This window comes from Trichomycterus rosablanca, chromosome 8, assembly GCF_030014385.1.
Source record: "Trichomycterus rosablanca isolate fTriRos1 chromosome 8, fTriRos1.hap1, whole genome shotgun sequence".
Taxonomy (NCBI): domain Eukaryota; kingdom Metazoa; phylum Chordata; class Actinopteri; order Siluriformes; family Trichomycteridae; genus Trichomycterus; species Trichomycterus rosablanca.
The window spans coordinates 29,691,803-29,706,334 of NC_085995.1; the positions used below are offsets into that span (position 1 = coordinate 29,691,803).

The 14,532-nt window shown below is 39.0% G+C and overlaps 1 protein-coding gene across 2 annotated transcripts in view; it reads left to right on the forward strand.

Moving 5' to 3' along the window:
- Window positions 1-14,059, forward strand: part of macrod1 (mono-ADP ribosylhydrolase 1) — a 167,286-nt gene extending 153,227 nt beyond the window's left edge. The window contains exons 8-11 of one of the 2 annotated variants that reach the window (XM_063000672.1): window positions 2,861-2,934; window positions 9,855-9,936; window positions 10,419-10,454; window positions 12,918-14,059. In XM_063000672.1, coding sequence (XP_062856742.1) covers window positions 2,861-2,934; window positions 9,855-9,936; window positions 10,419-10,426 — 164 coding nt within the window. In that variant the 3' untranslated portion in view covers window positions 10,427-10,454; window positions 12,918-14,059. The remainder of the gene's footprint in view (window positions 1-2,860; window positions 2,935-9,854; window positions 9,937-10,418; window positions 10,455-12,917) is intronic. The other variant, XM_063000670.1, reaches the window with a different exon arrangement.
- The last annotated feature ends 473 nt before the right edge of the window (window positions 14,060-14,532 follow it).

Sequence of the window (14,532 nt, forward strand, 5' to 3'; positions counted from 1 at the left end):
TATACAACAGTACACAACAGGGCCAAACATACACCATTTTTACAGCACATTTAAACTATGGACAATACCATTAATTTGGGTTCTTCCTTGCTGCTATAACAGCCATTACTTTTTAATGGAAGGTTTTCTATTAGGTTTGGGAACATAGCAGTTTAGTGGTTAGACCAAAGTTCGGTCTATCAATAGAAAGGGCTTGAATCCCAGCTCTTCCATGCAGCCACTGTTGGGCCCCTGAGTCCATAATAAATAAATTATTATTAGTGTTATTATTATTTGTTTTAGTTCAGCTACAGTTGTTAAAAATGAGGTTCTGCACTGATGTTATGCTACAAGGCCTGATTCACAATCACTGACCCAATTCCTCTTAAAGAATAAAGCCAGTGATTTGAGTTTCACATTACACTCAGCAGATCATCATTATATTACTGAAAACTGAGCTTCATTCCTCAATGACAGCAATGAATGCAAACATTTCTCTACAATGTCAGCTGCAGCAGGATTGTTCTTTAGTTAATGGGCTTATAAAAAATAAAGCGCAGACCATCATTCCTTTCTTTTTACTATATTTTACAGTCAGTGTATGAGCAGTCATCTTGAACCTGCTTGGCTATTAGAACAATCATGACGTTTTCTAATTACAGTACGTTTGCTGATTTTGCGTCTGGAGGCAGTTTTGGATTTGGTAGTGAGGGTTGCAACTAATTAGATTTTTTATGCCCTACTTAGAATTTAGCACTAAACATTTCCCATAAAGTGAGCTTTTTTGGCTTGCTACTTTATATCTTAGATTGGTGTTCTGCTGGTACATCTACAATTTACAGTAACAGTACTTGCAAATGAACTAAGCAGCTCTAACAGGGCTGAGATTTCATACATTATTGTATTAGTGTATTTTATTCTGTGTTTAAAGAAGAATGTGGTATTAGTAGGTAAATTCCAGAGTGTGGCGTAAAATAAGTTGGTGGTTTGTCACATGACATCCTAATGATTTACTTATGACTTCTCTGTGTCAATAAAAAGCACTAGAATGACTGCACCCCTTGAAAAAGACATGAAACAGTGGTCTAGATGGTCAAATTGTAATCCAGGAGCCACCACAAAAACAGGTCCGCCTTGAATTAGAAGCTGGAATATGGATGGCACTGTCCACATTCAAGAAAGTTTATTATTAAAAAAAAAGGCTTAGTGTATGCTGCACAAGAAAAATATTGGCACTTTATAGCTTGACTGAAGTTTGTTGCTGATTACAGGGATCAAAAATGTTCTTCTCAGCTTTTACTAAAAGTATAATCATGGATAATGGGAGAATTGGGGAGAATCTTTGTTCTTTAGACTGTATTTTGTTCTGTGTTTAAAGAAGAATGTGGTATTAGCAGGGTAAATACCAAACCAAAAAAATCTCAATTTTAAATTTGGTGGTGTAAAATAAATTGGTGTTTTTTTACATGGCCTATTAATGATTTACATAAAGGACATGAAACAGTGGTCTAGATGGTCAAATGGTAATCCAGGAACCACCACAAAAACATGTCTACCTTAAATTAGAAGCTGTTGGATTATGTGGCACTGTCCACATTCAAGAACGTTTAATATTAAATTAGGTTTGGTGACTGCTGCACAAGAAAGAATTCCATGTTTCAGAATTGGCACTTTATAGCTTGACTGAAATTTGTTGCTGATTACAGGGACCAAAAATGTTCTTCTCAGCTTTTACTAAAGGTATAATCATGGATAATGGAACATTATAATTGTTTTGTTCTTTAGAGTGTATTATCTTCTGTTTCTAAAGAAGAATGTGTGATTAGTGGGGTACATTACAGACCTGTCATTTCCTCTAATCAAACAATTAGGCAGTTATGGAGTTATTTTGTAGTTTAAACACTTAAACCTTGTGTTACTTTTATCATATTAGCTTGTATGACAGAATTAAAAAATTTCTTAAAGAAAAGATGAAAATGAAAGAAAAACCAAGATTAGTGCCCCTGCCAACCCCGTTACACCCTGAGCCCCATTAATTACTGATACTTCCTTCATTAGTTTATGTGACTTCATTGCTTAGCATCTACCTACATGTTGTGGAGATATATTTTAACAGAAATTATTAGCCCTAAAATAATGTGGTTTATTTGCTTTATTGTTTCCTTTATTTTGCAAAACTTTAAAAGCAGTAAAACCACTAGGCTCACGTGTTATCATGAATGACATGGTGATTATGACTGTGATTATCCACAGCACTCACCTTCAGCTTGTGGCTGTGACAGTATTACAGGAGTGAGGTTACCTGTGATAACACCCTCCGTCTCATGCTCTGTTGCTTAAATGTATGAACTGGTGACATGAAAACTGCAGAAAATGTGCAGATACTGTGAGGGGTATTTTCTAGTATTTTTGGGTCCACTTGTCCATTAAAAAAGTTATTGTGGCTGATTTGCCTGATTGATATGATGGTCTATAACATTTCTAGCAGTATAACAATACCAATAACAGGGGTTATGATATAGATAAAAATTATGTGTCACCAGATCTCAGCCAAAATTCCTGTTAGACAGCACTCTTCATTATTATCATTAAAACAGTAACTGAGAGAAAATCTTTAAAAATAATGCGCTACAGTACTGTGTTCTACAGCAGCTTCTAGAATCCATGGCAATGATCAATAAAGCTTCTCTGGTAGCTCAAAATTACCCAACAGGAGGTGTTTAAGCTTAAATTTGCTACCAATTTGTACATAAATATCTTATGTTGTAGTATCTGTTTCCCCTTAGAGGTAGAGGATCCTTCAAACTGGAGCTGTTCATGTGTTATGTAAATACTATGTGTATAATAATGTTTGTGTGTGTGTGTGCTATGTGTGATAAAGGATACCCACCTGAAAAGGCAGTGGAAGTGGCACTGAAGACAGTGAGAGAATACCTGGAGCAACACGATGCACAGGTGTGTTTGTTTTTAAGAGATGCTCCCTGTTGGGAATCTTTTTTTAGCTGCTGCTGTTATTGTTTACGATGTTGTGAGGGGGGTCACAGAGTGACTTTGTATTTTAGTCAGAGTGTCAACACATTCATACACTGTTTAAAACAGGTACCTACATTAAGACACTCACTTTTTTAATGGGTTCCTTGTAATGATGCTGTAGACAAGACAAAACTAAACCCTGAGGCCAAGATAGGACCAAGATTTTTTTTAATGGTCTAGAATGGTTAAGAACTAAAAAGCACAAGATTAAAGCCATGTACAATTTGTGTGGGGAGACTGTGAGAAATGTATCAACATTCGTAAGAGACTTCAATGTCATGGCAGTCTAGACATTTTTTTTGCATATCAAAAAAATATGCTGGGTCATAAATGTCCATGTGTTTGGTAGTGTTAAACATTTTAGTGATTTGTCACTTGGCCTCCTAATGATTTACTTTATTACGATTTACTTATCTGATGACTCCTCTGTGTCAATAAAAAAGCACTAATATAACTGCATCCTTTAAAAAGGACATGGAATAGTAATCCAGAAACCTCCACAAAAACTGGTCTGCTATAAATTAGAAGCTGTTGGATTATCTGGCACTGTCCACATTCAAAAACAAGTTTAATATTGCCCAGGTGGCGCAGCAGGATATTCTGCTAGCACACCACAGCCGAGATTCTGAACTCCTCGGTTCAAAACTCGCCGTTGCCACCAGTCGACTTGGCACCATCTAGCGGGCATAATTGGCAGTGCCTGCAGCAGACACGTCTCTGCTAGGGCGGGATGACCAGACTATGTGGGTGGGGTCTTCAAACACTGTGTAAGAACACTGATTAGCAGATAGAGAGGCGTCTGTGCAGAGTGCATTGGTGAGAAAGGGTTCCACTAAGGGCTGCACGCGGGTCGTCAGAGGCGTGAGCAGCATACCCACCTCGACTGCAATAAGGTATCCCCCAGCAGTGGAAGACTGGGGAGCAAATGCATAAATAAAATACAAAGGACTTAGTGGCTGCTGCACATGAAATAATTCCATGTTCCATAATTGGCACTTCATAGCTTGACTGAAGTTTGTTGCTGATTAAATTGACCAAAAAGTTTTTTGTGCATTATGGAGATGTAAAGATGACTGTGGACGGTGGCATCTGTGTTCCAGCAGCTTCTTCTTCAAAGCAGACCCATCCACTACTTGCTAGTGTTAAGATGAGGGCAGTGACTTCACACATGCATGCCTGCAGCCCTACTTGACCAGCATGGGTGTTGGCAACTGACAGAGGTCATCAGAGTACTCAGGGAAATTCATTTTAACCAAACTGGGACATGGCAAAAAAAAGGGAAGGGGGGGGTTAACTAGCTAAATAAATAAAAGCTATGCATTGGTCATAAATGGATGCCCAAACGTTTGCATGTTACAGTATTTTTTATTACATGTATGAGTAGTATATGTATTATACAGTATGTAGAATTAGTAGGGTGCATTTAGGGTGCAGCCAAAGATGCTTCTAAGTTATAGATTTGAACAGAACATGCTGTATAAGTCTGTAAAACATGCAAACAAATACTTAACAAAAATACTTATTTATTCCTTAATAACTTGGATTCTTAAATGTTGTATTTTTAAGTTTCAGAGCAGTGCTGGTTAAAATTAATATAGATTTTTAGTTCTGGGTTTAGTGTAGTTTCAGATAAGCTGCCCATAGCCAGAGATAGTTGCTCCCTTAAATCTCTCAACTACTTAAATTACTCCAAGCTCCATCTTTGTCTGATGCAATTTAGTATCAGGGTACATATCAGTGGCGATTTCTCTAAGCTCAGCTTCCCCTAAAATGTCAAAAATTAAATGGTCAAATATGTACAGTTGTGTTAACATTTCATTGACTACAAATGCGTTAGAACACGTTCATCTCGAAGACGAGTTCGTTCAGAATCAGCTACTTATCACAAATCGACTGACTCGATTTTGTTAACTTCTCATACATTACCGTAGCGTCAATGCATTTGCCCGTAGAAGCTGAGCGTCTGTTCACTTCAATGGGACTGCATGGAACGGTTTTTTTCATTGCTCCGCCCCCGGACGCTGAGCGTCTCTAGGGGTGAATGGAGCTGTGGGCGGATCTGGACGCGGAGCTTCTGCAAGATGATTGGAGGATCAGTCGAAAGGCTGAATCCCGTTTTGATTGACAGCTATTTTGAGATTTACACCGTCACTTAATCACTGGGAGCTTCAGTCCCATCGCGGATTTTGCGAGTGAAGTCGAAAGACAAACTGCAACCCATTTCTTGGTATTTGCTTGGTGAGATTACTTGACCATTTCCATTGTTCATTGTGTAAATAAAACACACTCATAGTATTTGTTTCAGTTTAACATAATTTCAACATTTCCTTGTTCGAGTTCAGGCCATTTTCTTGAAAAGGAACGGAGGGCAGAATTTATGTATAAATAAATTGACAAATTTTATGATGTAAGCCGACAATGAGCTTCCCCTCTTTGAAAGACCAGCAGCCGCCACTGGTACATACCATTAGAAGTTCAACTTATGTAGCACATCAGTGCTGGGATTCTGAACTCTCCGAATTCGAATCACAGCTTTGCTACCGTCTGGGTGTTCCCTAGCAGACACAATTGGCAGTGCCCGCAGCAGACAAAAATTGGGTACTAATTGGCCATGAGAAAGATTTAAGAAGAAGAACCCTGGTTACTAGCGTGAGGTGCCAGTACAGAAGTTAAGAAACGTGGAGATCAGTGGGTAACTTTTTGTTTGCGGGACTGTACCTAAATCCAACAAAGTATGTGAGTCGTGGACTGTGCATGTGTCGGCGGGAGCGTGTGGACACGATTGGGAAAGCGAAGAGCAAATCTAGGGACGCGAAGAGCGAAATACTAATTGGCTGTGCTAAATTGGGAGAAAAAGGGATAAAATGCCTAAATGAAAATGGTAAAAAAAAAAAAAGAAGCTTAGCTTTTGTGAACGGATTATAAAGCGTAATTGTTACGCAGGGTCGTGTCTTGGTGTGTGAGGTCAGTCCGTGTAACATTCTCATTAAAATCCCTGCCAGCAGTAAATTCTTTGATTGCCAAAAATGTCCTTGTTAATACAGATCCTTGTTCATTAAGATCAAGACCAAGACAAGACCCACTAGGGACCAAGATTTAGACACAGTGGTCTCAGGTTTGAGAACTGAAAACCATGTCTAATGATACTGAGCACTGAAAAACACTCACACACACACACACCTGAATGACTTGATGTTGTGAGTGAGACCTGGCTAGATTAAACACCTAATAAAGCATCAGGTAAAGTCAGCACACCTCTGTATCTGCCTCTGTCTCTATCACTCTCTCTCTTGCTATCTTGCTATCTCAGTCTATATATGTACATGCATTCAGTCATGAGCTCATTGAGCTGTGTGCTGACTTGCTGACAGTTCCTCTCCTGCTTCAGATCGGTGCAGTGACAGAGACGAGCTAATTAGAGAGAACTAATTAACAAGCCCTCTCCTCCGCCTCAGCAACACTGCACCAACACACTGAATTAAAATGATTGAAAATAATGGAACAGGGAGAAAATAGCCTATTTCTACAATAACTATAATACTAACAATATAATTTGCTTAGATTTTATTATGATCAAATATGGATTTCTTAGTCCATATTTCTTATACTACCATGCTTTACCTTGCTTTACTATTTATTACACCATAATGTCCTTTAGGTGAATCTGTTTATGGCCTGGTTTTATTATGCACTGCATCCCACACACACATGGAAAGGTAATTCCTCTCGTATTGACTGCCTTAGTCAATGCATCATGTTTACACTGAAAGATTTTACATCATTTATCAAAAATCAGGGCAGCACGGTGGCTAAGTGGGTAGCACTGTCGCCTCACAGCAAGAAGGTCCCGGGTTTGATCCCCAGGTGGGGCAGTCCTGGTCCTTTCTGTGTGGAGTTTTCCCGCATGTTCTCCACGTGGGTTTCCTCCGGGTGCTCCGGTTTCCTCATACAGTCCAAAAACATGCTGGTCAGGTTAATTGGAGATACTAAATTGTCCATGACTGTGTTCAATATAACCTTGTGAACTGATGAATCTTGTGTAATGAGTAACTACCGTTTCTGTCATGAATGTAACCAAAGTGTAAAACATGACGTTAAAATCCTAATAAACAATCAAAATTAATTAAAATGTGTAAAAAACAACAGAAAAAAACAAATAAGTAACATTTTTTTATGCATTTTCTCCCTTTTTCTCTCAATTTGTAACATATCCAATTTTTACCCAATTGCGTTATGCTTCCTCTCCCAGGTGGAGCGGTCTTGGTCCTTTCAGTGTGGAGTTTGCATGTTCTCCGTGTCTGCAAGGGTTTCCTCCATTAGCTCCAGTTTCCTCCCACAGTCCAAATACATTTAGTGAGGTAAATTGGAGATACAAAATTGTCCATGACTGTGTTTGACATGAAACTTAAACTGATGAATCTTGTGTAACCAGTAATTTCCTGTCCTGTCATGAATATAACCAAAGTGTGTAAAACATGACGTTAAAATCCTAATCAATAAATTTAAATATGTTTTTGAACACCCTTATTGCCCTTGCAGAAAAAGTATTTAGAACTTGTGCAGCAACTGCAACCAAACATATATCATTTGCTTATAGTTGTTTACATAATTCTGATTGTCTATTGTCTAAAAGTGCCATTTTGGCTTTTTCTGTCTGTAGGACACAAGTGTAGGCATAATTTAGCTGCTTATTTGCAAATGTCAGACAAGCATTAATGTGTCTTTTTGTTTCCATCTTGCTACTCTTTCACGAATCATATGTTTGAACAGACTCTTTTGTATTGTGCAGAGATGAACACTGACCTCAGTTAAGGTTAAAGCCATCAGCAGTATGGTAGATGGCTTATGGGGTAGTTTGTTTTCTGATTTTCTGCTGCCTGTGCACTTAACTCCTTTGCTCTACTACGGTTTGGTGTAGTTCCACCTCTATACAAATAGCTTTGTAACTCAAGTTTATTCACCTATTGTAGAGGTCATTCAATTTTCAAGTTCAAGAGGTTTCATTGTCATTTCTGCTATTTCTAAGTATATATTAAAATAAAACAATGTTCCTCTATGACCATGGTGCAGCACAGAAAAATGAGTGTAATAAATACAAGAACCTACAGTAAAATACAAGGGACATTTTTGGGACAAAAGACAAGTGTGGTGTTGGTCAGTACACAGTACTGTAAATAAGAGTAAATATAAAGTCAGGTTGTGCTAAAACAAAAACATACTATGACATTTAGCTATGTGTCATAGCTATGGCATACCGTGAAATACAACATACTTTATATATACACGATCAACCATAACATTAAAACCACCTCCTTGTTTCTACACTCACTGTCCATTTTATCAGCTCCACTTACCATATAGAAGCACTTTGTAGTTCTACAATTACTGACTGTAGTCCATCTGTTTCTCTGCATGCTTTGTTAACCCCCTTTTATGCTGTTCTTCAATGGTCAGGACCACAGAGTAGGTATTATTTGGGTGGTGAATCGTTCTCAGCACTGGTGGTGGTGTGTTAGTGTGTGTTGTGCTGGTATGAGTGGATAAGACACAGCAGCGCTGCTGGGGTTTTTAAATACCTCACTGTCACTGCTGGACTGAGAATAATCCACCAACCAAAAATATCCAGCCAACAGCTCCCCGTGGGCAGTGTCCTGTGACAACTGATGAAGGTCTAGAAGATGACCAACTCAAACAGCGGCAATAGATGAGCGATCATCTCTGACTTTACATCTACAAGGTGGACCAACTAGATAGGAGTGTCTAATAGAGTGGACAGTGAGTGGACACGGGGTTTAAAAACTCCAGCAGCGCTGCTGTGTCTGATCCACTCATACCAGCACAACACACACTAACACACCACCACCATATCAGTGTCACTGCAGTGCTGAGAATGATCCACCACCTAAATAATGCCTGCTCTGTGAGAGTCCTGACCATTGAAGAACAGCATATCAAAATCCTGGGCATTGGGGTACAGTCAGAATGGAACAGGACAGAGCCTTTCCCAAACTGTTGCCACAAAGCTGGAAGCATAAAGTTTATTTAATGTAATTCACTTTACTCACCTGTAAGCAATGAGTGCCACTGAGCACCTTAACATCTGGATCTATGAACACCTGAAAACTGTAGTTTTTATTGCCCCAGATAAGGTTGATTTTGTAAGAGGATTTTTGCTGATGAAGTAATGGAGGAAGGTGAAAGTCTGACAGGCTGTAAAATATACTGAGTAAATAGAGTGAGAGTGAAGTATATGTTAAGAAAAAAGGCAGAATGAAGACTGACATGGTTAGGTGGTGCTCTGGCTGAAGGGCCGGACTACACAGCTGGGATCAAAAACAGCCCACCTGACTTCATTGTTACCCTAATGGTAATGGGGATTCACAATACTGCAGTGGTTCGAAAACACATTGTGTGCTGCGTGTTCTTGTGGCTGAAGAACGCATCAGGCCGAGCGGGACGTCGAGTGAAGGTCGCTTGGGTCGCACGAGGCCTAGCCGCCAGTTAGATAAACTTTGACAGACTGTGTGTGAGTGAGCGTGATCGAGGCCTCAAACTAAGAGCAAAGCAAAATTTTGTAAGTCGTCACTCCTCAACAGTCAGAGTGAATGAGCTCTGAGTCTCGGTTCAGCCTCTTCCCCATCTGCTCGCTCGACCACATGACTTCGTTAAAGCCGAATCTACTTTGTTAGTGCGGTAAATTGCAGTAGAGTTGGAAATATTTGCTTACACTGGGTGGTATCTGCAGGCTACTAGTGAAAAAAGCCTGTTTTATATTCCTCAGCTCACCCTGTCATGTGCTCACTCCCTGTCTGAAGTGTTGATTTGTTTTTCTGACTTGTCAGATGGACCGGGTCATCCTTTGCGTCTTCCTCAAATCAGATGAGGAGCTCTACAAGAGCAGGCTTCCTGCCTACTTTCCAAAAGGTCTGTTTCTGTCTTCCTTTCTCTTATTAGCATTTTCTTTCCTCTGTCTCATTCTCACTCAGCCACACTCACAAATTCACACTTGCGCAGCTCTCTGTACACACACACGCACACTATATTTTATATACAGAGGCCCCAGTTGCCCTCTATGCTATAGGGCTTTTTCCAGTGCCACCAGCCAATAGTCCCTTTTAGCCCTGCATCCATTAGATTGCATTAAATTCTGCGGTCTGCCCTTTTATTTTCCACATCGTTTTTTCTTTCAATGTTGTCAACATTAATCTAGTTTGATGGAGCGTAGTACATGCCATGAGACTGGCCTGTCACTTTTAATCATCTGTAATGTTATTTTGGCTCTCTAAACAAACTACACACTGTCTGCGGTGTAGAAAAGAACACTGATCTGTATTAGAAACAGAGAACCAACTGGAGGCTTGTTTAGATTATATACCCAATCACAATGTCTGTCCTCACCCCTTCAGCCTGCTGACCAATCAGCGAGAGCGTTGTGTTGACAGGTAACTGGCATGCTGTGCATCTTCAGAGGGTGGACAAAATAACAGAAACAGAAAATGAAAAGAAGCTTGACTTTAATGTGAATAAATCTTAATAACAAGCACAGCTTCACGGGTGAGTTATAGTTGCAGCATTTCTACTGTAGCCATGTCAGTTGTGCTTTTAATTCCTTATAACAGGACCTCGGGTAGATCTGGTTCAAGTTTAATCACAATTCTGTATCAGCCATAAAGAGATATAAACAGCCAAAGAAATAAAAGATTTAGTTGTATTTTTTGCCTCTACCTTTTCAGTTATTTTCTTCAAAGTACTCTGATTTGCTTAGAAGCCAACTAGCAGAGTTTTACAGGCTCAGTGGGTGCATAAATAATTGGAAAATTGTTTGACATTTCAATAGTCTTTAAAGTTAAGGCAGCATATGTCAACCATGAACAAATTACAGTAAAGAAAAATTGTCAAAAAAAAAAAGTTAAAGCTTATTCACTCCTGCATGAGACAATCTCAACTAAAACTGAGCTACAAAACGCTAAAATTCATGCCAAGGCTGTTATTCACACACCTTTTATTTTAAAGGCCAGTCTGTGTAGATGCATAATGCGCTGTAGCAAGCACAAAAAAACCCTGTTACTGCTGAACAATAAAAAAAAACATAGTCTACTGGGTCGGCTTACTCTATTCCCTACATCTGGTCACGTTTATGTGTAAAACAAACTCATGGATGCCTTTTACCCACAATGAGCTGTTTTGTACCCATTTGGTGCAGGTAGTGTGGTCCAATGGTTCACATATTTCAGGAATACAATGCTTTCATACGTAATGCTCATATTATTCAAGTGGTTTGATAAACACCATGATGAAGTTAGGTTTTTTCTATAGCCTGTTGAGCACTTCTTAAATTCTTAGCTAAATAGATCTCTACCTATTCCTTTTAGTCCTTCTACTTAACATAATTCAACAGTAAATATTAATGCTGTTTTTAAAGGCTAATTAGCTTATTTATTGTAATATACACTGATCAGCCATAACATTAAAACCACCTCCTTGTTTCTACACTCACTGTCCATTTTATCAGCTCCACTTACCATATAGGTGCACTTTGTAGTTCTACAATTACTGACTGTAGTCCATGAGTTTCTCTACATACTTTGTTAGCACCCTTGCATGCTGTTCTTCAATGGTCTGGACCACCACAGAGCAGGTATTATTTAGGTGGTGGATCATTCTCAGCACTGCAGTGACACTGACATGGTGGTGGTGTGTTAGTGTGTGTTGTGCTGGTATGAGTGGATCAGACACAGCAATGCAGATGGAGTTTTAAAATACTGTGTCCACTCACTGTCCACTCTTATTATACACTCCTACCTAGTTGGTCCACCTTGTAGTTGTAAAGTCAGAGATGATTGCTCATCTGTTGCTGCTGTTTGAGTTGGTCATCTTCTAGACCTTCATCAGTGGTCACAGGATGCTGCCCATGGGGCGCTGTTGGCTGGATATTTTTGGTTGGTGGACTATTTTCAGTCCAGCACTGACAGTGAGGTGTTTAAAAACTCCATCAGCATTTCTGTGTCTTATCCACTCATACCTGCACAAAACACAATAACACACCACCACCATGTCAGTGTCACTGCAGTGCTGAGAATGATCCACCACCTAAATAATACCTGCTCTGTGGTGGTCCTGTAGGGGTTTTGACCATTGAAGAACAGGGTGAAAGCAGGCTAAAAAAAAAGTATGTAAAGAAACAGATGGGCTACAGTCAGTAATTGTAGAACTACAAAGTGCTTCTATATGGTAAGTGGAGCTAATAAAATGGACAGTGAGTGTAGAAACAAGGAGGTGGTTTTAATATTATGGCTGATCAGTGTATATTAAGGTCTAGGATCAAGGTCCGTAATTCACAGTTGGTCAAAATTGTAAGTTGTTTTGGATAATTGACATCTGCTAAATGCTGAAGGTGTAAATGTATTTTCAGGTTTCAGGTATTTTGTCCACCCCCTGTGTGTTGTGGATTGTATGTTTGTCTGGGATGGTAAAAATGTAGATAATGTAGTGCAGTGATTGAAAATGAGGTGCAGCAGTGGCAGTTCTTTAACCGTAGTGTTTACTGATAATTGTATGTTAATAGTTTGCAGTGCTAACAAACTAACACTGAATATATTAACATCTTATGTTTCTGTAAACTGACAAAAATGTAAAAAAAGAACAACAGGTTGCCTGCTTTGTTACTAAACCATTGTCGATTGCTAGATTTTGCATTTCCAAACATTGTGTTGGTGTTTTTTTATGAATGTTTTTTATTAAATGTATAATCTGTTATATGCCAGTCATTTCATTGACACACAGTCAGTATATCCTGCTCTGTGTTACTGTCATTTCTGTTAGAAAAGGTGTGATGCCAGTGTGTGATGATCATTGTGAGTTCTCGTCTGAAGGGTCTTAGCCATATGTGTTTTCTTCACTTACAGATGGGTCTCTGAAAGGCAAATTATGAGTGGATAGAACTGCCTTCTTCTGTCCTGCGAGCAACACCTACTGAATATTTTGAAAATGCAGATTTTTTAATAGTATGCTTTGTCAAATTTTTTTCTAATGCTGGTTTTTTGAACTTTTGTGTTTTCATGATCAAAGTATGACTATTATACTCACATTCACAGTATAGAATTGCATAATTTTAGCTGAACCGAGACTGATTTATTATGCGTTCTTTAGATTAAATTCTGCAAAATAACAAAACATTAACCTTGACATTTCAGTTCCACTTTTTTGACAAAAGTATGATTAGTAATTTATTATTTGTGAACATAAACTACATGGCCAAAAAATATGCTTTGAGTTTGTGTTTCTTTAAGATGTTTGCACTCCAAAATAACAGGACTTGCGCCCAGGTGGCACAGCGGGATATTTCGCTAGCACTCCAGCACAGAGTTTCTGAACTCCTCGGTTTGAAACTCTGTGTTGCCACTGGTCAGCTGGGCACCATCTGGCAGGCATAATTGGCAGTGCCTGCAGCAGATACTAATTGGCCACCGTATCTGCAGGGTGGGGGCCGGACTATGTGTTATACGCTGTGTAAGAACCCTGATTGGCGGAAGAGACGCCTGTGCAGAATGCAGGGGCGAGAAGAGGAGGGCTGTGCACGTGTCGGAAGAGGCGTGTACAGCGATGTGCTCCCCTCGGATGCAATCTGGTATCTCTCAGCAGCAGAAGACAAAATTGAGTGCGCTAAATCGGGAGGAAAATGGGGAGAAAATGCATAAAATAAATAAATAAATAAAAAATAACAGGACTTGTGAGTTTTGCTCTTCAACATGTTGTATTGCTGTTTATTAATAAAGATTAAATGATTGTGTTAGTTTCATGCACCTATATAAAGTGGTGCATGAAACCATTTAGAAGTGCATATGTTTGGCCATGTCATTTATGTCAAAAAGCTGTATTATATTATTCAAAATCAGTTTAAATAAATCTAAAAGTAACCAATTCACAGCAGGGTCAACACTTGTAGCACTTAAATCACACTGAAATGTCACTTTTTTTCTTTGCAGTGTACTTGATGTAGGTTGCTAGGATGACGGATTCTCATTAAAGCCTTTTGCTTCCTGTTTAATGAATGGCTAGTTCAGTTCTATGAATTACTCTTAGCTTTTGTGTTCATACAGGATAATAGAGCAATGTTATAATGCGTCAGAACTGACTAAACATTTTGACTTATGGATTTTAAATCAGCTATATAGTAATCAAACTTCAAGTCACAAGTGACTCATTCCTTTAATGCAGTGGTTTGTGTTTTTTAATCATTTTTCCTCGTACATACTTTTCTTACCGTGCCTTTTTTTACATTTCACATGATTTTCACAACCTGTAATTCCTTAAAAACAGGAAACTGTATCTGCTTTCAAAAAAAGAAAAATGTAGCAATCCCCATTCCAGCTATTCCCCTATCAGACACGGCCAGTTATGGGCTATTGCATTAGACTGCTGAGCCACTGAAGTTCCCCAAATACACTATATTGCCAAAAGTATTTGCTTGTCTGCCTTCACATGCATATGAACTTGAGTGACGTCCCATTCTTAATCCAT